The sequence below is a fragment of the Dendrobium catenatum genome, unplaced genomic scaffold (genome assembly GCF_001605985.2).
Source record: "Dendrobium catenatum unplaced genomic scaffold, ASM160598v2 fragScaff_scaffold_793, whole genome shotgun sequence".
Classification (NCBI taxonomy): Eukaryota; Viridiplantae; Streptophyta; class Magnoliopsida; order Asparagales; family Orchidaceae; genus Dendrobium; species Dendrobium catenatum.
The window spans coordinates 1082017-1103980 of NW_021319255.1; the positions used below are offsets into that span (position 1 = coordinate 1082017).

Sequence of the window (21964 nt, forward strand, 5' to 3'; positions counted from 1 at the left end):
TGATGTTCACTATCTTCATATGTTCTTGCCAGCCATGGCTTCTTTTCTTCAACCTGAAGAATGAACTATCTCATTACTTACTGAAAATTCGAAGAACTATGAGGATTTACTTCAGTGAAATACTATGAGCCTTACCTTGCACTTCTGCCATTACCTGATCTCACTCTTGACTTCAAACAAGCAGCTTTTGCCTTCTTAAGAAATCTGCTTCGGGGAATTGTAGATGACCAACTATTCGAGGAGAAGAACCTGGATGAACACATTATTCTGCTTGTAGCTAGATCTTCGCGTCCAGTAGTTGAAGGAAAATAGTAGGCAGGACAAAGAGGAGCATGCAAGTCATTGGTTTTTTATAGAAGAAAACTGATACTTCTATAAGGGAATGTTCTAAATAAATTCGACTGAAATATGATATGTGCCTTGAGATTAATCATTCAATGCTCCTTGAGATTAGTGTTTTTTGCAAGATTTTATATTACTGTACTAATATTAAGATACATCCCTTAGAAAAGAGATGTACTTATTTGAAATAATGGGTCAGAGTAATGATGAGTTTCTCTATCTCAGTAAACAGTTAGATTGTCTCCTAATCCTCCAAGTCTTCGAGGAATGATGGGCTTAGCTAGCTTAGGAGAGGGGAAAGAGCGAATGTGGATGCCAAATAATAAATTAAGGTTTTGTTTGGGACAGTTTTTTTACTACTTTCTAAAGCAATTTTTTAGTACAAAATTTAAAATTTTTGTACTATAAAGCTGTCTTATGGAGCAATAAGAAAGTCGTCCCAAACGAAGTCTAAGTGTTGTTGAAATAAATATAGTATTCATGATGGCCTGTTGCTTAATGTTCTCAGCTATTTTGTCTGCAATAATGTTAGTAGATGTATGAATGATGACCTTGTTTGAAAATAACTGTGTTGCGTAACATGATGCCAAGATTATGAACTCAAGAAGTCTTAGGTTAAGAAGTAATCAAATCATTATATTTTATTGTAATATTTTCTAGCTATTTTCTGTAATGTTTAGCTATATTTTGTGAAATTTTCAAATCAAATTGGGCTCTCACTGAAATATGAACTCAAGAAGAGCTCATCAACATATTGAATTCTTATTGGAACAATGGCAGCAGATCGGTAGAGCGTAATAAGAAGCATGTAACAAAGGGTAGATATTCATTTTAGTGATTTTTTTTTTCTTATCATTTTTAATATAGGAAATTTGAGAAGAAAACCAACAAAATCAATATAATGTGTAATATGTTTTCATATAAAATTAAAAAAATGATGATTCATAGATCACAAACTACTAATTAATTCAACTACTTAGTCATAAATTTAATAGGCTTATTTGTTAGGGAACGGTGTGTGAGAAGAGCGGCTGAGCTCCAAGAAGAAGAAGAACATAAGCGGAACAGAGAGAGGAAAAGGAAAAATAATGTATCATTACCTTGAAGGACAAATACAAAGTTTATACATAGAGTTAAACTGGGTAAAGCTGTAAATACAATAATAGAGAGAGACTCGTTTCCTAACAGCCTCCCTCAAATTAAGCATTCATCGGATGAATGGTTAATTTGTTACGAAGGTCGCGCGTTGAAACGAGCAGTGGTAAATGGTTTTGTTAGAATATCTGCAATTTGATCCTTTGAAGGAATGTATGTGAGAGATATGTCGTCATTGGCAATGTGTTGTCTGATGAACTGATAGTCTATCTCGATGTGTTTAGTTCTTGCATGAAAGACCGGATTCTTCGCAATTGCAAGGGCCGAGATGTTGTCACAATGTATGACGGTTGGAGACTTTTGTTCAAGATGAAGTTTAGCAACTAAGCGGTGAAGCCATATGACATCCGAGGTGGCTGCAGACAAGGATCGGTATTCAACTTTTGTTGAAGATTTTGCAACCGTTATCTGCTTCTTGACATACCAGGAGATGAGATTGGGGCCCAAAAATATGCAAAACCCAGATATAGATGTGCAGTCTATAGTGTCTGAAGCCCAGTCCCCATTCGTGTAGGTAGTGAGATTCAGGTCACCAACCATGATTGGTAGACCATAGAACGACATGCCTTTGACATAGCGTAGTAATTGTTTTAAAGCTTGAAAATCTTGCTCGGTGGGATGATGCATACGTTGAAAGACAAGGTTGGTGGCAAAGGCAATGTCCGGCCGCAGTATAGACAGGTATTGGAGGGATCCCGCAAGGCGACGGTAGAGAGTAGGGTCTTGAAATGGCTGAAGATTGTTGTATTTGTGTTTGGATTTTGCAGTGACGGGTGTTGGCGCGGGTTTGGAGTCATCGAAGCCGGCATCGTGTAGAATTTTCTTGGCATAGTGTTGTTGCGTAAGGAAGTAGCCGGAGGTGTTTCGAAGAACTTGAATTCCGAGGAATAGAGAGATTTGTCCAAGTTGATTGAGAGCAAATTGAGAGTTGAGGAGCTTGAGTAGAGACTGGATTGCAGATTGGCCATTCACTGTGATAAGTATATCATACACGTAAATTAAGACTTAATTAAATGTTTGATTATGATTAAGTAAAAGGAGAGATGGGTCGGAACGACTAAACTTGAATCCTTGTGCTAGTAGAAAATTGGTAAATTTATGGAACCATTGTCGGGGTGCCAGCTTGAGCCCATCTATAGAGAGATTTTAGAAGTTTGCAGACTGCATTCGGAAGGTTCGGATCTACAAAGCCGGGCGGTTGGTGCATGTAGATGTCGTCCGGAAGATCACCGTGTAAGAATGCATTGGAGACATCCAGTTGAAGCATGGGCCAATTCCGATGAAGAGAAGGCATATTTGCAAGAACTTGAAATAATACATCAATTGAGCTGTCCTCACACCCGAGAACAAAATGGACTATCCGAGCACAAGCACGGGCACCTACTTAACCTTACTAGCACACTTCTACATGCCTCCAACCTCCCAAATTATTGTTGGGCCGAAGCTCTTTCAACTGCCAATTACCTCATCAACCGTCTTCCCTCTAAATCCACCTCCTTTTAATCACAATACCAATGTCTCCACGGTTCTTTGCCCACATACCCTCATCTTCGCACCTTCGGGTGTCTCTACTTCCCTTGATTGCAACCTTATACTTTAAACAAATTATCTCCCCGCTCTCAAGAATGCATCTTTCTTGGCTATTCAAGCCTTCATCATAAAGGATATAAATGTTTTCACAAAAAATCAGGAAAAATTTATATCTCACGGCATGTTGTGTTCTACGAGAGCACATTTCCTTACAGCTCTGATACCATGTGAGAAGAGCGGCTGAGCTCCAAGAAGAAGAAGAACAGAAGCGGAACATAGAGAGGAAAAGGAAAAAAATAATGTCTCCTTACTTGAAGAACAAATACAAAGTCTAGAGTAAAACATGGTAAAGCTGTAAATACAATAATAGAGAGAGACTCATTTCCTAATACGATGAACTAAACACAAAGAGAAACAATAAATTACTATTTGCAAAACACAAACGAACACAAGAGACTTACGTGAAAAGCCCAAATCTATGAAAAACCACGAAGAAGGGAGAACAGCTTCACTATAGAGAAGAGACGGAGTACAAAAGGGGTTACAAACCCTAAGCTATTTACACCATATTTATAGGGTAAATATGACAAAAGTTAAATGCTTTAACTTAAAATTTTCTAATTATAAGATCATTTATATTAAAAAATTTACATATATCATTTTCTTAAATATCACTGCTAAAGATTTTGAATTATATGCATCCAATCAAAATTAAAATACAAATGAATTGATTTGATCGTTGTGATTGAGATCCAATAATAAATTATATGAAAGAAATAGATAATAACTAATTCAATTAGGTCAAAATAAAAAAGATTAAGCTAATTAATAATAAATTATATAGACTATATAGATCAAAAATAGAAAGAAATCACAAGGAAAGAAAAAACCAAGCCTGAATTTTCATTAATCTCAAATTCGGTAAAGCAAAGGCAAAATGATAATAATAATAATAATAATAATAATAAAACTTAGATAAAAGAAAGGAACCAGAGATTTCCAGAGCATGCATGCTACACACATTATTATGTGCAGTCACCGGATGTAATCCGGAGGTGAATTAGGACCCGTCATGTCATTTTTTTGTTGTATTGGTGCTACGTACCGGTGTGCACCAGATAACGTCATGCATTCTGATTCACCTCGAGACCATCCGATGACCTCACAGAACAATTTTTCCTGCATGCTACCCACAAAAGTAGCTCCACCACGTTCAATCAGCCAAAGTTAAGGTCAATATCATCACTTATTAAACGATAGAAATCACGCAATATCAAAACCACAAGCAAGGAATTGCCACAGAAACTAAGTCACATCCCAACACAGCTGTATTTTATTTTATTTATCTATTTATTTTTTATAATTACTGAAATAAATTAAGGAACAAACAGCTAAAACATAATAAATAAATGTAAAGATTTTCACAAGAGAAAGAATGCTGGAAATTTAAGCAAATGAGAAAAAAAAAAGTTTACAAACAATATCAGATCAATAATTATTTAGATTCATAATTACAAATTATTTTGGGATTTCATTTCTTCTCAGTCTCTTTCTTTCAATCCAAACTAAATCAGAAAGTTTATTTTTTTTCCTGTGAAACAATCATCGATCTGGAGGCCCAAATTCACTGAATTCCTTGCTGATATGATGAAAATATTCCTCAGTATCACAGTAGAAGTCCTCAACGTCACTTTAAGGATTCCAACATGCAATGATGAGACATCAATATCATTTTAAGCAACTCCTTTATATCACAGAAAACAGTATGATTTGCTATGATTTCAAAGGTACTGTTGCTATGATTTGCTGCAATTTTTATTTTTATTTTTAAATTTTTGACATCGAGTGAATTTACTAAAGTCAAAGCTTTCAATCACATAATTTAAGTGGGCTGAATCCGCAAATTTATCCCACCGGGTTTTGCTGGGTTGGTGGGCGAGCATGATTGGGAACCCCCCAACCCATGTTCGATTCCCTTCTCATACGGCACGACCCTTTAAGTGGGGAGAAAATAACTGTAGGTTCATCACCTATGGGGCTGGTTGTTGGTAGGCTCGTCGTGAGATTATTTAAGCAGTCAAGTGCCTTCTATGAGAGGTGACAGCATGTAGACATCCTCGTTCCCAAAAAAAAAATCCGCAAATTCCAATTAGCGCGGTGGTTAGAAGGTCCACCATGACAGTCTCTGCATGTAGACTTTAATATAATGCATGGGCATGTCAGCATTCTCCAGCTTCAAGATAATTTTTATGTAATTGTGTGCTTTGATAACTTTAGGGTTTAGGGTTTTGCTGACAAGATAAACAAGAAAGAAAGCATCAAATACTTTCAGAAAATAAACAAGGAAACTTTTCAAGTGTTGACACAAACATCATAAGAAGATCCATGCATTAACCCTTAAGATCTTCGCGCATGGATGGTATGCTCTTTACATGAGGAGAGGGGGAGTTCAACGACGACTCTTATGCTTTCTCATATGTTGGGGATGAGATAAAGATTAATAATAACATAGAGGAAGTTAAAGAGCTAATTCTTATATTGAAATATGCACTTTGGTGGGCTCTTGAGAGAGTGTAATGTTAAAGTTATGAAGGAAAATTTTACACTCAATGAAAAAATATTTATAATATGTGAATGAAAACTCTCATTTATTATAAATAATTGATTAAGATTTGTAAATATATCATTGAATTATTATTGTGGGCTATGAGAGCTTCTATTAACTTGTGAAAATTTATAATTTTTGGAGAGATCTTATAATGAACTATAGGTTGACTTATTAAATAGAGCCTATGGAGGATGAGCATTGCATCTCATAAAAATGAAGAAAAATGAAGAAAAATGAAGAAAAGAGAGCAATTGAGAAGAGATTTTCTCCATTGACAAAGAGAAGATGGAAAGGGTGTTCTCGGGCACCTTCCATTCAGCGACATAGCAATAGAAACCAAACATCTATCTTTTCCAAGAAGACAAATAAGTTTATAACAATCTTCTTCTTTGATTCATTTACTCAGTTCATCCTCACTCCAATATGTATCCCCTATAATAGGAGAATATGCTCTCACTACAGGAAAATCACCCATTACCGGCGGTCTTGTCCGGCGGCTTTCCGGCGACCACTTTTCCGGCGGCTTTTCGTCACTTTTCCGGCGGTGTTTTACCACGGAATTTTCCGGCGGATTTTTGACATAAAAAATAAAAGATATATGGTATCATCTTCATTAAACACAACAAAAGAAATCTTTTTTATAAAATAATAACTCTAAACCATCATTATTTATGAAGATAAATCCCTAGTAATCTAGTATATTTTGTTGAACTTAGTGAAATTATTTGATTTCTATGTGATTTGTAAACATACATGTTGACCTCCACTCAAAAAAAAAAAAAGTGAAAATACCTCCGCTACATGCTCGATCATGCTCAAATCCCGCCGTCTACTACAATGCCCCATCTCAGAGTCTTGCAAACGGCACCGAATGCAATTGCCCCTCCCTGCGTACAAAAACCCTGTTCTAAATCATGCCTTGCTTCACGTTGATAAAGCGAGAACCGAACGAAGCTCTGGATTCATTTTCTTCTGAGGTTCGTAGCCACTTTCGAGAAATAAGAGATCGAATAAGAGAAGATTTATGTAATGCCATCTTCAAGGAGAATCGATGAGTAGTTTTCTTTGTTGAAATTTTATGGTGATAGAATATGTTTAATGTCTTTGGACAAAATTTTAGGACAAAAAAAAAAGTATAAGAGATCAAAATGTTTATATAAAAAACTTAAGAATGGAAAAACTCACAAAGCCTAATCTCGTTAAGAAGGACATTTTGATAAATTTGACTAGATTGCAAAACACTCTATTATACATTTCATATTGATTTTTTTGATCATTTACCATTTATCAAAAATTCGAATGCCTTAATAATATCATAATAAAATGATTTTAGGCTCGTTAGATTCATCTCGTTCAGCCTCTCGATTAGACTATAAGTGCACTATAATTGAAAATCATTTGATTTTTTAATTCATGCTTAGAAGTTTTCAAATATTATTCATGTACTTGATTTGAAAATCCACAATAATTTCTTTTGATAAATTTTCATCTACTTTATTTTTATAGATTACAAATCTCTTTTATAAATGGAGTGAAAGAAACGACATAAAATCCCACCAATTTGTTTGCTGAGTATGGATCTGTAGCCATTGATTTTTGCATTTAAATTATTATTTTTCTCTTTTTTCTTTCTCTCAAATTCTCATCATTCGAACATAGCCACAATGAATGTGTTTTCAAAGTTTTTTTAAAAAATTGAATTACATATTTATTTCTTCCATCTTAAAAATCATAAGAATATTCCATCACAGGACCTTTGATGGATTTCTGCTGGAGTTCGCCTGCATAGACCAAGTGCTCATTCAGCAAACTAGAAGCTGAGCTCATTAGTTATCTTGGATGCTAATCATGCTATAGAGCATCGTGATTTCAACTTTAATAAAAAAAATTACGAGATTTTACAGACTTAAATCACTCTTAAAGAAGATTTAGATTTTGTTTAGGACGACTTAAAAATCAATTAAAAAGCTGTCGCAAATGAAACTTTATTTAACACTTAACTTGTAGTTCATAACCCCATAACATGAAAAAGCATATCATAGCTTCTAGATGAATATTAAACTTCTCTCACCAAGTTCAAGCCTCCCTAAAATAATGGGTTTTTGCTGAAGGGTTGTAAAGTCGAGTTTAAGCCACTTATCGAACTCGTCCCACTGTAAACGAGTTCAAGCCGGCTCACGAGCCATGGATAGAAATTTTAAAATTTAGACGATAATTTTAAATCTTAGTCAAAATTTAGAGAAAAAAAAAAGATGAAATGTTTAATGTTTAAATAAAACTTAGGTGTGTTTTATTTTTTTTATTTAAATTTAATAAATGAAATAAATTATTTAAAAATATAATATTTATTTGAGCTGGCTCACGAGCCCACAAACGAGCCGAGCTCGAGCCGGCTCTCGGCTCACTTACACCTCTATTGCTGATCTATGTATATTTTTAGGAGGGTAGAATCTTTTTATCCTGCACATCTTATCGATAAATGCGTAAACATAGAAGACAACTGAAGCAGATTTAAGCTTCTATTTTCAATTCTGATAACAAAAAAAATAAAAATAAAAAAACAACAAAATCATTATTATTGTTTCCAATACCAACCTTTTCATATATATATACACACTTCTCATATTTTATCTCTAAATAAAAAGTCACTTAGTCGCCTAAGCATCTTCATCTCTGCAATATTAAAAAATACTTGGTCAAACCACCTTATTCATATAAATCAAATACAAAATAAAAACTCGATTAGGTATACATATTCTTAATGACGACTATAAACACTATTAACTCTTTTTTTTTTAGAACTCGATCTCTCATATCCTTTATCTAAATCAATAAGCATCATATATATATCCTCCTTACTCTCTCTATACTTAATCAAATCTCTCAACAAATATATAACTTCTATAAATTATAATAGACCTATCCAGCATGAATCAAAATTGATTATAAGAAACATTAGTATCACATCATAACTTATACTTGATTACTGATGCCATATTTAATTATTCAAACTGAATCCCAATCTTAACTTGTAAATAATCAAATAAGTCATATAAAATGCATGATGGTTCAAGTTTCTATCCTTCTAAAAATAGTAGTGCGTGTGTTGTATGTATAAAGAGAGAGCCAGAGAGGCGTATTCAATCAATCGAAAGATAAATGTCATTTATCGATTAACTAATTATGATAGGGGTGTCAATTTTGGGTTACGGGTCGGGTTTGAGTCGAACTTGAAATTGACTCTGCACTATTCGAGCCAACAATAAAGAGCTCCTGCAAAAAGACTTTTCTCTGTAGATGAATAATTAATCATGAGACTTGCACCTGAGAAACTTAAATCTAGAAAAATTAAACTGTAGAAAAATATTAAGCGGCAAGCTCTCACCCATAAAGTTAAGCTTTTGAGTTAAAATCGGATATGATCATTAGTGTATTAAGACCAACTTTGATTCTCCTTTGCTTTACACTCCCTAACATAATCTACTATGTAGTGATCATAATTTTATGGGAGTCAAATAGTTATTTAATAACTTACCACATTAGCAATTGCTTTGAAATGTTTCAAAATTTAAGTAGTTAATTAAAAAAAAACAAAAAAACAAAACATGAAATATAGGTACAGGCCTCCATCAGCCAGCAAGAGGATTTGCATGTATGGTCACCCGGTTCAGTCTAATCTCAGCAAGTGGTCGATCCCCTGGCCCTGTCTGTGTCTGCAAAAGGACAAGATGAACATCGAAAAGGTCATTTTTTTTCAGGGGAAATTATTACTTGCGAAATTCGGACGGTTTTGTTGTGTATTTATTGAATAATTACTGCATATTTGCAAATACTAAGTGAATACTCAGCAAATACTCAATTGTGAGTATTCATTGAGAAATTTGTAGTATTTATTGATTGACTGCGTATTTACTTTGTATTTATAAATACTTAGCAAATACACAACAATCTGGACAGTTCTTTTCGTCCAGACTCTGCATAGAATAATCTCTCTTTTTGAGCTCAGTATTTACTGAGTATTTATAAATTTCAGATTGCAATTGCAAGAACCAGCTGAAATTATATTAGCGTGGGGGTAATAAAGCCTTTACCTTCTCCATAATGTCAAGAACTTCAAAACCATGGATTACTTTCCCAAAGATAGTGTAAAGCCCATTCAGATGAGGTTGCTTTGCATAGGTGATGAAAAACTGACTTCCATTGGTATTTGGTCCACTATTTGCCATTGATAGTATTCCCCGGGCGTTGTGCTAGAGATCAAATGAATATTACTTCAATCAAATTTTCCTGTACTGTTGGACGATATATGCATGTTCAAACTTCTCCCTACCAAATTGAAAAAAATAGTATAGGAAACAATTAGGACTATAAGGTACCTTAAGTGACTCACGTATCTCATCGTTGAACTTTTTCCCCCAAATGCTTGTCCCTCCCTTGCCTGTGCCTGTAGGATCTCCACCCTGGATCATGAAGCCTTTTATGTTTCGATGAAATATGGTTCCGTCGTAATAATCACTAGCACAGAGTGCCAAGAAGTTCTGAAACACGATTGAACAAGAGCAGACTTTTTCAATATCCATCCAAGGCTGAATATTTTCAAGTTCATAAATGGCTGACTTCTAGCAACAAACATGTACACAACATTTCTTCATATTGGCTAAGTTCAAAGCATTAAGAAGGATGCAACAAAAATATCTCACAGATCAAGCCCCATTTTCCACCATTGAGAAGAATCAAGCTGCATGTCGTTCCTTTTTCGTTTGCTTTTTTTTTTTTTCTTTTTTAAATGTAATAAAACACATCTCTATAAGATCATCCACTCGAGTAGGTTACAGTCATCTATTGCATTTATAGGATTTAAATTCTTAAATTGACGAGACAAGTGTTTTTGAGATACTAAGAAAACACACGTACAAGACAAGTCTACGAAAACATTAAAAAAAAAAAAACATAAAATTAAGCAGTGATGATAGAAACAATATCTGTGTAGCAATGCTAGATAACCAACAAAGAAATAAGAGTAAGCGAAATGTACAGTCACAGTAATAACTTTTATCTGTTACAAGTAATCCTATCTATACTTAACAGTCAGTTTTATCAACACCAAGGATACTATAATCAATTAAAAGGATATCCCAACAAGAAAGACTCGATCACAGATGATGCGTTCTCTTTGAAATCCAGCTCTCTAGAAAGACCATTGGAATTAGTCAAGTGTACCATCTGTTGGCTTACCGCCTAGATTTGGTGGTTCAAGAACTGCTTAGGAAAATATTAAGCTACATGGTAATGAGATTAGTAAACATTATCAGATTTTTAACTCCACCAATAAGACTTAAGGAAAGTGTTGGTGGGAACAAAGTGGTGAGACGAAATGGATAAAGCCTTACTGAGGGATCTAAATTGATTGATTTTTTTTATTTGCATTTGTAAGGACAAAGAATTGTAAGGGAATACACTAAGGTAAGCCAGCTGCGTGACAATTGCCCCAAGCCATCCTATGATCCTTATATAGAGACCTTTTTTACAAATAAACAAATAAGGCCCGTATAATTTACAGGACCAAATTCCACAACCATGGAAAAAAAACTTTGTATAGACAAGCAATCAGATAGGCAATTACTTAAAGATGATATAACCACCCAACTCTTGAGGCATTAGGAGCCACCTTGGGCATTCATCCGAGATAAGTGAAGTGCTAAAAAGATATGGCTATACCACTTGTAAACTAAATTAAATTATAAGAATATTTTTATGAGTATAAAGAGATTATCATCACATTAAACTATGCTAGGCATGAATAATGAATTTTCAAGTGTTGGTTTGCAATTAAGTTTGAAAATCTAAGTTTGAAAATCTTGCTAAATATATTAACTAAAAAAAGCTAAAATACTAAAGTTTGTGGCATGTCTAACCTGAAGGTATATAATCTTTGCTACTATATTTCTAGCTTTGTTATCATCCATGTTCTTTTCTATCACTAGGTTTGTCGCCTATGTTGCACTGATACAACTATTTATGAAAGCGTGTTGTATCCGATACACCGATACACGGATACGCCTCCAATACGGCACCGATATGTGTCGGATACGGCTTTCCAATTAAAATATCATTTAATTTCAAAAGGACACGCGTATCCGATACGCATGTCCGTTGAAAAACAAAAAAAAAAATCCAAAAAAAGACGTATTTAATTCCGTGGCTGCAAGCGAGGTTCTCTCATTTCCTAGATGGATTTGAGTCTCTTGATGATATGAGAATATTAGAAATTGCTAATCTTTCACTTGATGAGCTTGAATTAGAAGCTATAATATTTATTAAAAATGATATAGAAGTCCAAAGACAAACCACTGAAGAAGCTAATCATATCAGTCTTGTTGAATAGTTGAAACTTTATGTGCTAGACAATTTAATGTTTATGTTTTTGTTGTTGTACTAGACATTTAATGCTTACTTTTATTTTGACATTATAAGCTACAAAGCTACAAATGATGTTACTTTTTTTTTGGTAATTTCAAATATAATGCCTTGATTGCTTTCTTAATTTTTTATGTATTATTTATAAATTATAATGTCGTGTCCGCGCCGTACCGTAACCTATATTTTTAAGAATTGACGTGTCCCGTATCTATATTGTGTCATATCCGTGTCGCCGTATCCGTATCGATGAAACATAGTTTGTCGCCCTCTATCTCTTCCCATCTCCTCCAACCAATGTTTAAAATTGCGTATTGGGTATTGAGGCGTTTTTCATTCGTGAAGCGAGGCGTAAGCCTCAAGGCGTTTTGAGGCGTAAGCCTCAAAATCAAAAGATTGCGTAAACATAAAATGATAAACTATTTATATACTACTGAGTGAATAATATAAAACATAAAAAAACATAAGATATGAAGTGAAATAAAAATATCTCAATAATAAGACAACATGAAATATAGTTCAACTCAAAATTCTATCTTTCTCAAATCCCAATATTCTTTTCATTAACATATAATTCCAAATTCCAAAAACAAATAGCAATGACATATCACATAAGAACTCATAAGTCATCAACACTGTCATCACTAAGGGGTTCTTCATTTGAATCATCATTATGACGAACTGCTCTCTCCCCTTCCTCCTCTCCTATAAAGTCCAATGTCAGACATTTACTTCAAGATTTATGTAAGTTTTAATATATATAGCGTGAGGTGTAAACCTCATGCCAGTGAGGCGAGGCGGGCCTCAACCAAGTTGAGGCGCAAGCCTCATAAAAAAAACTCGAGGCGTTTTTTACTGGATTGCGCAAAGGCGGGCCTCAAGGCGAGCCTCATATTGCGCAATTTTAAACCATGCTTCCAACTCATGTTCTTGCTCAAAATTTATAATTCTAGAACTTGAAGCTCTTGCATAAAAAAAATGATCTAACATTTTTGTTGATGTTGGTGTGCATTATTAATTCTCAAACTCTTGATGCTTTTTCATGTCACCTCATGAGAATAAAAATCATTAAAAATTATCTCACATTCATTGTTAGAGGTATTTGAACACTTTTCTACAACTACGACGCTAACCTCAATGTCTAGAGCCTTAAAACAAGATGCTCACTTAGGCATACCTTAGAAATGGCGCATGTACGAGAAGAATGTGAGGTGTTATGGCCTCATTATCTTGTCCAAGTGCATAGGCAAGCGTCTGATCACCTTTAATAATACTAGAATAAAGATGAGTATCAAAATGCACTAAGCCTTATGAAATATTTAGATTGATTTTTTTTTCTTGGCACTTGCATGTACAAACTAGTGTAAAGTTAATCAAAGCTAAGCAAAGTGTTAGGAAAAGTTTGCACTTTAGCAATAATAGACACAATCAAACCAAGTAGATAGTAAAATAGACAAAGATCTCAAAAACAAGAAATGAGAAGATTTATATGATTCAATGCCATCCACCTATCTCAATAGCCTCAACAAGAGATAAATGGTCGCTAATCTAGAAACAATTATAAGATATAATATTTTAAAACCCAAATATTTAATCTTTTACTTCACTTGATTTTTCTCTAATCTTCTCTACCTCTCTTTTCCTTTCTCAAATAGTTTTCTTCTTTTTCTTCAACATCCAAACCTTTAGATGTAATATATAATATAATATTTTTTCAAATTGCCCAAGTAGTCCACCGCCTCATGTTGCAGCCAAACCAGCAACCTCAATGACCTTCCTGTTGTTGAGCTCTTTTCAATCCTAACCAACACAACCAAAAAACACATGGAGCACCTCTGTCATCCACCTTCCTTGGTATATACTTCTCATTGATCAAACCAAAGAAGAGATTAAGCTCTTGGGACTTGATCAAACACCGCCCAGGTGTGAAACACTGAAACCATGAACTTGATGTGCTTCTTGCTGCTAGAAAGAACCTATGATTTGATGCCTTGCAACCTCCTATTGAATCGGACAACAAACTTGTTTGTTTATAATCATTTGAGGAGGTTCAAGGTGACAGATTTTAGGAAGCTCAATAATTATAGAGAATAAACTTATATGAAAAGATTTAAAAGTTTCAGATTTTATAACAGGTAATAGGAAATAACTTAGGAGAAAATTGAAAAAACTTAATGAGGAAATTATTCTTAATCTAATAGTAGTTGGGTGATGACGTTGTATTACACATCAGCCTATCGATGGCAATGCCAGCCTTTCTATAATTCTTGTCCTATGTCATGTAGTTTCTTGATTAAAAATTTTTGATTAATTTGCAACGCCGACCCCACGTAGTGGGATAAAGGCTTGATGTTGTTGTTGTACCTTGCAACGCCGTCCTTTCCTGTGGAAGCTCCCCACTTGACAAAAGCCTTTTTTTTTTTACAAAAGCTTTGTCATGTTATACTGCCAAAAATCCCACCACTTGATTTCACATTGGATCCCACTAGTTCAGTGTTTCCTTCCATTTAGAAGGTGATGTCATTGCTTCCTAGTGCAATTACCATAAGATCCTTGGTCACCTTCTAAGAATTATTGCGGAAGGATAAGACATAAACTTCATCACCCAATTGCCAGATAAAAATCAAGTTCTTTAAGCCAGGACTATGACTTGCATCATAAAGCTTCCGCATAGTATCATCACCCGCCTTTACTGGACATTACTAACTCCCACAACATCCAAGAGTTCACTTTTAGCAAGAGTAACATTTTCACAATCTCATACATGATATTTAATCATAAACTCGTTATATAGAATAGAATAGAAAATCAAACTTGAGACCAAGATTCAGAATCTTTCAAACTATCCACATAAAGAATCAGTTCATCATAGAACTTCTCTAATACAATATTCAAAGGGTACTCAAACAGTCCAACTATTTTGAATTTTATCCACCATTTCCTTGTGGATAGTCATTGTTCATGTTACCAGTCATACCATATCATTAGAATGCAGTGTCTATGTTGAAATTTGTGGGCTCCGAAAATTCCATATGTGCGAGCCCCGGCCTCTCCGCGCCATCGGTTTATTTTTTTTTTTAAGTGTGACGATGGCTGCAGAAAGTTTTAACAAGATTAGGCTCCGGTTGAATTTTCATAAGGCAGATTAGGTTTTTAGATAAGACACTACCCAGAGATTTCGCCCTCATTTTGTGAAGACTTTTTTTTATCTGAGTTTTGGTCTCCTATAGGCGCAAGTCCCTATAGTTAATTACCCCTCCCGATAACATGAGAGAACTTTCGATTAAGGCTAGTCGTTAAGGATGTTACGTGAGTTATAGATTCAACATATAATAGCAACAATTTTAGGGTTTGAATCTTGGATTTGAATTTTGAAGTTTGGAATTTAGAGTTTATCATCATAAACTTAAAACTGATGGTGGGGGAATGAAGACGAGCCCGATCAAGATCTCATGGTTTTGTCGTCCCGGGTTGTCCTGGTCTACTTAGTCAGAGAGGAGATAGTCGACCCAACCTGACAGAAGGTACCTTATCGGTAGCCATGGGTTGCTTCATCCAAGAATACGTTGTAGACCTGAGTTGGTATTTGTCTAAGGGGATAGATTTGAATCCACCTTAGCTAACAAAGGGCTTTATGCCCATCGAATATACCCTATGATTCATCGCTCAAGGGTTTGACGTCTTTAGGGAACATACGGGCTTTGGCCGTGGTTGTAATATAATGGTGTCATTTTGAGGCAAACCATCTGATCAGAGGGCACGTGCCACATCCCTACTAGCAAGAGATTATTTGAGGATGAATCGTAGCGATATACCCGACACGCATTCGCTCTTTGTGAGCTAACGTTAATTTCAAATTTATCACCCCCGATAAATAATTTCGGAAGGTGGATGTGTTTTAATTTTAAGTTTTTAGATAACATATTTCATTTCAAGAATTTGGGTTTTTGTTTGATTTGAGATTTGATCCCTCCGATTGAGATTTTCTGTCAACACGGCCATCATCGGGGTGGCATTAAGGTCATCATATTTTTGTAGAATTTTGGGAGGTATTTTGTACTTCAAGTCATGTCGACTCCAGTCATTTTGATGAGGATGAAACTTGAATATTAGACCTGCGCAGCATTCTCGAATCGTTGGATTTGGAACATAAATGTGACGATTGGAGCACATGTAGGTTATATTTAGTTTAAGCATATAATGTGCATTTGACCCTGCGCAGCATTCTCAGACATTAGATTTGGGATTTAGATGTGACGATCGGAGCACATGCGGGTTGTAGCATTTGACCCTGCACAGCATTCTCGGACATTGGTGTTTGTAATTGTAATGCATTGACCGGAGCACATGCATGGTGTATTTAGTTTAAGAGATCATATTTAATACATATGGGGAATTTTAAAATATTTAAATATGTCCATTGTGTTAGCGATTTCATTTAGCAATGTCTAAGATTTCATTTAAGGGCCTACGAACGCCTTTTGTCTGCTTGTATATATGTTGCAGATCCGATGGCGTTTAAGTGTATTAGATTTCACTTTTCACTTTAAGCATCTTTATCCTTTGAATGTTGAGCCTCTATATTTATGCTCATGCTATCACATGATCTTATCATTGTGGTGAAAATAATATAATAAAACTCATTTATTTTTCTTCATGAGCAAGCACATTTCTTTCCTTACATCTATATTTTTAGTTCACCCATATGTATCAATTACACCATTAAGAAGCATCCAGAGCGACTCTAGTTTAGTGTCTTTTCTACAAGCTCTTATTTGGCAATCCATTAGGAAGTATATACTAAGTAATGGAGCTTGATTCGATGCATCATTAATGTTTTATAAAGATGCATAATATTTTAATCATGAGAGTTGAGCCCCTTCCCCTTGACGGTTTCATCATCATAGATATTACATCTTGATTGTTAGTTTCACCAACTTTCTTATTATCACAACTTATAGCTTGGTCATTAGAGGATAAAGTGCTCTTCTCGCTAGTTATTGTTGCATCAATATGATTACCGACAGATCAATCACTTTTGACCCCTCCACTTATTCCATTATTCTTCAAATGCTCATTTTCATCTAGGATGCCGTCTTCGTCATCAGTAATATGATTTTAGAAGTCCTCTCCCAATTAACTTGACAAGTGCAAAATTTCATCTCCATCATTAGCATGAGAAAAATCATGCTCTTCCTGTGTACATTCTTTGTCACAATTACTCAACTACTTTTCTTAGAATTGTCAAGTACATGATTTTGAAGAATCTCCTTAAACTTATTTTCACTCTCATTGCAACAGGTCTGAGGTTTGGAAGCCTTAGGAGTAGTTTAATGTATTTAAGTCAAAAGAGACATTCCTAAAAAAAAAATCGAAGATATCATTATGATCTTGGTTAAGTTAATTAGATTAATCATTCAATTTGTTAGATTTAATGAATCAATGGGTTGAGCACTTAATTTATCTTAATTAGAATTAATTAAATTAATAATTCCAATTTAAATTAATCAGCTAAATGTTCTTCCAATCTTTCAAAATTTTGGCTAAGTCCAGAATATTCGAGTAAATTTCGGCAACGTCCCGGCATCCCCTCCCCGACGTCGGGAGGTAAGGAGTGGCCAACGGTGAGGAGATTGGGTCTTCAAGTCTTCAATCCCTCGGTCGGATAAGCTCGATGACCGAGGGCTTCGAGGGACCGGATCAACCACAGGATTTCCTTCAAATTGCTCCCACTGTTTGAAAATCTATTTCTCCTTTCTTTCTTTTTTAAATTACATTAATTATTTAAATGAATTTTAATTGCATGTTTCTCCAATATTTTAAATGTCTAAGTCCTAGATTTTTTTGAGGAAATTTCAGCAACCTCCTAACGTCCCCTCCCCGGCGCCGGGAGGTAAGGAGGACACTTTGCCCTTTTTACTCGACTCGGCCGGAGCGAATCAACGGCGAGGAGATTGGGAGAGCGAATCAATCCCATGAGTGGTCTTCGACTCTTCAAATTATGTGCAACCAATTAATTTAATTTAATTTTAAATATAATATAACAATTATATATTAATATATATTATAACATTATATATATGTATATTATTATACTATTATATTATAATATATATAATATTATAAATATATGATAGAGAGGGAGAGGGGATCGGGAAGAAAGCCTGATATTCACTGAGCTCAATTGTTGGGATCATACAGTTGAACTCACTTATTTGATCTGCAATTGAAGCTCCTTCTGGCAAACTAACATTAAAATTTTCCCTCATTATATGTAAATTGTTGATTGTGAAGCGCTTTCCATGCATATCTTAGAACGCCTTTATGACGCCTTTTGTAGTAATCAAATTGAAGATGTTAAAGGTGATGCTCACATTGAGTAAAAGACAAATGATTCCCAATGCTTCTCAGTCCATCAAATCCCACTCCTAATCAGTGTCTGCAACTTTGTCTCTTTCAGCAATTGATTGTGCTTTCTTTAGTAGAGATAGTCTTCTAGTTGCATCTTCCACCAGTCAAGGTTTCGGCCATCAAATTTCTAGATATTGATCTTCCCATCTTCATACAACATAATTCTCACTTTTCTCGCAATACCTCAAAAGCGTAGCTTTGATGTGAGTTGCTAGGAAAATTTTACATTTGATTACTAATAAATACGATCAAACAAAAGGAAATAAAGCCTCCAAAAATGGATACAAGATAATTCAAGTGGTTTCATGACATTCCTATGCACATGATTACACAGAGAGATATTGTCATTTGGTCCAGGGACAATTACAATACATAATATTTGCATATCCCAAATATTCTGCATTTTGTCTCACTAGAATTCTCTCTTCTTCTCTCTCTAAACAACAACATTGAGCCTTTATCCCACTATGTGGGGTCAGCTACATGAATCCTTTTTCTCTAATGTGCCCTGTTAAAAGTTAAATTATCATTTAAATCTAATAAAGAAAGATCATTTCAAATAATTTCTAAACAAGTCTTTTTAGGTCTACCTCTACCTTTCTTAACATAAGTCAAACATAATACATAAACTTTCCTAATCGGGTCATCGGAAGGCCGCCGTTTTATGAAACCAAACCATCTAGGCAACTCTCTCTAATCTTATCTTTCACTGGAGCTACTCCAGCCTTACCTTATCTCTCCAAACCTAAGCAAAAAAAATTCCTATTGAAAACCAAATAGCCCAAAGAGGAACAATTGACTCTCTCTCTCTCTCTCTTTATATATATATATATATATCACTAATCTAATTGTAGTAGAACAAGTGATGAGTCTTCTATATCCACCAACTTGAATCATCAGCTTCATTTACTTTTTGGTCGATGACCAACCAAATCTCCTTATGAACTGACCAATCCTTGTCCACCAATAAGCTCACCAGCTTCCTCTGCCAAGCACCTTTTAGACTACCGCTTATATGAGCATTTGGCACCAATTAGCTAACACATTTTGACCAACAACGTCCTTGTACATTGATGAGCTCCAGCTTCCTTTGATGGGCATCTTAAATTGTCGACTTATATGAGCATTTAGCACCAATCAAAGAACACCTTTTGTGTTGATGACATTGGCAGTCACCAAAAAGCCAAAAAACAACCAGAAAAGAAAATAGATCTCAAAGTTTTCATAGTGTGTGATTCACGATGACGTTAAACAAAAAACTTCTTTTTGAAGGGAAAAGATGGTCGATGAGGAGAGTTCTCACCAAAGCAGAAGGCATATGGGAGTTTAAAATAGGGGTGTCAATATTTGACACGATTCGAAAACCCGACCAGAACCGGACCCAAAAATTTCGGGTTTGGGTTGACACGAACCTGAACCGGGTCGGATTTGGATTCGGGTTCGGTTTTCGACCCATTTAAAAAATCGGGTCGGATTTGCGTTGACCCAGAAACCCGAAAATGTTCCGAAATGACCCAACATGCTAAGTTTATTAACGACGGACTTTTCCTACAACAACTTCACCGGCCCCATTCCCATTGAACTAGCTGCTTTTCTCAACACCTCTACATTCGCCGGCAACTCACTGCTCTGTGGAAACCTGACTTGCTTGCCTTCTTGCTCAAACTCTGGCATTGGAACTCGGAAGACTAGCAACCATAAAAAGCTTTTCATTGCTATTGTCATCGCGATAGCAGTATTATTTCTACTTGCCATAGCTGTAACAATGCTTATTTTGGTTTACTGCAAGAACAGGGAAAAGGAGACCTCTACTATGGGAAGCATAAGGGCAAAGAATGGCGCTGAACTGTCGTTGATATGGGAAAGAATAGGCAAGTTCTCATTCTACGAGCTCATGAAAGACACTGACAACTTCGTTGATGTTTACATCATCGGCGAAGGGACCTTTGAAAGAGTATACAAGGCAGATCTTCCATTCGGATAGATGGTTGCGGTGAAGCGACTCCACATGGTAGATGCCGTTGACATCCCAGACGTCCATCGGAAGAGCTTCGAGAACGAGATCAAAGAATTGACCGAGGTGTGCCACCAGAACATAGTGAAGCTCCATGGATATTGCTTGAGAAAAGGGGCAATGTACCTAGTGTATGAGTATTTGAAAAGGGGGAGTTTGGGAAAGGTGCTGTATGGGAAAGAAGGGGAAAAGATCAAAAGAATTTGGAATGGGCAAGAAGGGTGAAGATTTTATAGGGTATAGCTCATGCCCTAGCTTATCTCCACCAAGAAGAGTGCAGACCTCCAATCCTCCACCGATACATCATGGTGAACAACATCTTGCTGGACTCTAATTTCGAGCCACGGATCTCTGATTTCGGAACAGCGAAGTTGCTCGATCCTGGATCGACGAACTGGACGTTATTTCTGCCGCTGCCGAACATGAAGCGGGTCGGGTCGGGTTGACATAAACCCGAATCGGGTTAGGTTGACCCGAACCCGAATCGGATCGGGTTCAGGTCCAAAAGTTCGACCCGATTGCAAAAATGGGTTGGGTTCATGATGTAATAAAAAAATATAGGGAGCCTATATTTTTTTATCACAAAAAGAAAAACGGACTTCTATCGAGGAAAATGACTAAGGATGAGAAAAGGGACGAACAAACTCTTACATTTCAAATTAAAGAAACAAAAGAAATTAAAAACCCCAAACTCGACTCGATCTCAAAGACACCCTAAATTTGCTTCACTTAGAGAAGAAAGATACAGGTGGAGTGGCACTTGCGGAGAGACGAAAGATGTTAGAAGCCCGAGAAGAAAGGTTGGAAAGAGCCCGCAGGATTTCCGGAGGGGATGAGAAAGAAGGGTGGAAAGAGCCCGCAGGATTTCCAAAGCAAACCCGCATGTTATAACTTTTCCAAAAATCACATTTCATTCAACTATATAAAACATTACAAATCCTCCCATATTTATAGGTATGAAAGAGGAATACCAAGAGACATTAACATTAAATTCCCATAGGAATTCTAAACAACACATTTAATTAAAACACAAATGCTTTGCACGAAAAAACACACCCAAGCCAAGGAACCGAAGAGGCAACCACGGGAGACGAGGAAGCCGCACGGAACCAAGGGGCCACGACCTCGGGAAAGAGCCCAGGCACGGGAAAACCAGCGGCCAGCCGGAATTCCAAGAGGCAAAGCACAAAAAAACAAAAAGCCATGGTGGAAGCCAAGGAGCCACGCATGGGAAAAAGCAAATCTCGGAATTCCAAAAGCTGGTTTGGAATTCCAAGAGACCTACATAATTAAAAACATAAAAAGCATAAAAAGTAAGATAATAAATGAACTAAAATGTTAGCTAATAATGAGCTAACCCTTAGTTCAATAAGTGAACTAAAGACCAGCTCATAAATGAGCTAAAATTTCAACTCAAATTTATTTGAGCTAGTAGACTCAAGGGAAGCCAAAATTTGATTTATTTTGGACATGAGTTGACCCCCCCT

The 21964-nt window shown here is 35.7% G+C and overlaps 2 protein-coding genes across 4 annotated transcripts; both read right to left on the minus strand.

Annotated features, from left to right (window-relative positions):
- Positions 1-1572: 1572 nt before the first annotated feature.
- LOC110116661 (uncharacterized mitochondrial protein AtMg00810-like) lies at positions 1573-3304 on the minus strand. The gene is made up of 3 exons (XM_020850339.1): positions 3241-3304; positions 3010-3147; positions 1573-2468 (listed from the first exon to the last, which is right to left on the minus strand). The coding sequence occupies exons 1-3, from the start codon at positions 3302-3304 to the stop codon at positions 1573-1575; spliced, it is 1098 nt and encodes a 365-aa protein (XP_020705998.1).
- A 4884-nt stretch (positions 3305-8188) lies between these two features.
- On the minus strand, positions 8189-10230 carry LOC110116684 (peptidyl-prolyl cis-trans isomerase CYP18-1). Of its 3 annotated transcripts, none has more exons than XR_003701416.1 (5): positions 10012-10230; positions 9727-9885; positions 9260-9348; positions 8866-8926; positions 8189-8308 (listed from the first exon to the last, which is right to left on the minus strand). XR_003701416.1 is itself a non-coding variant. In XM_028696643.1 (5 exons), exons 1-3 carry the CDS (start codon positions 10213-10215, stop codon positions 9265-9267), a joined length of 447 nt encoding a protein of 148 aa, XP_028552476.1. In that variant the 5' UTR covers positions 10216-10230; the 3' UTR covers positions 8189-8308; positions 8866-8908; positions 9260-9264. The 3 variants fall into 3 exon arrangements, 2 of the variants coding, with proteins under 2 accessions (XP_028552476.1, XP_020706027.1); XM_028696643.1 differs by having other exon boundaries at positions 8866-8908; XM_020850368.2 differs by lacking the exons at positions 8189-8308; positions 8866-8926 and having other exon boundaries at positions 9021-9348.
- Between the last annotated feature and the right edge of the window lie 11734 nt (positions 10231-21964).

What these genes read in the sequence shown, in the direction of transcription:
- LOC110116661 (XM_020850339.1), bottom strand. Translation starts at nt 3,304, where the DNA reads ATGTTCCGCTTCTGTTCTTCTTCTTCTTGGAGCTCAGCCGCTCTTCTC. An exon ending in TCTCACATGGTATCAGAGCT is followed by an intron (nt 3,148 to 3,240) that starts GTAAGGAAATGT and finishes TTTATGATGAAG; the next exon opens with GCTTGAATAGCCAAGAAAGA. An exon ending in AAAGAACCGTGGAGACATTG is followed by an intron (nt 2,469 to 3,009) that starts GTATTGTGATTA and finishes TACTTATCACAG; the next exon opens with TGAATGGCCAATCTGCAATC.
- LOC110116684 (XM_028696643.1), bottom strand. Translation starts at nt 10,215, where the DNA reads ATGGATATTGAAAAAGTCTGCTCTTGTTCAATCGTGTTTCAGAACTTC. An exon ending in AGATACGTGAGTCACTTAAG is followed by an intron (nt 9,886 to 10,011) that starts GTACCTTATAGT and finishes TTTGATCTCTAG; the next exon opens with CACAACGCCCGGGGAATACT. An exon ending in TTCTTGACATTATGGAGAAG is followed by an intron (nt 9,349 to 9,726) that starts GTAAAGGCTTTA and finishes GTCCTTTTGCAG; the next exon opens with ACACAGACAGGGCCAGGGGA.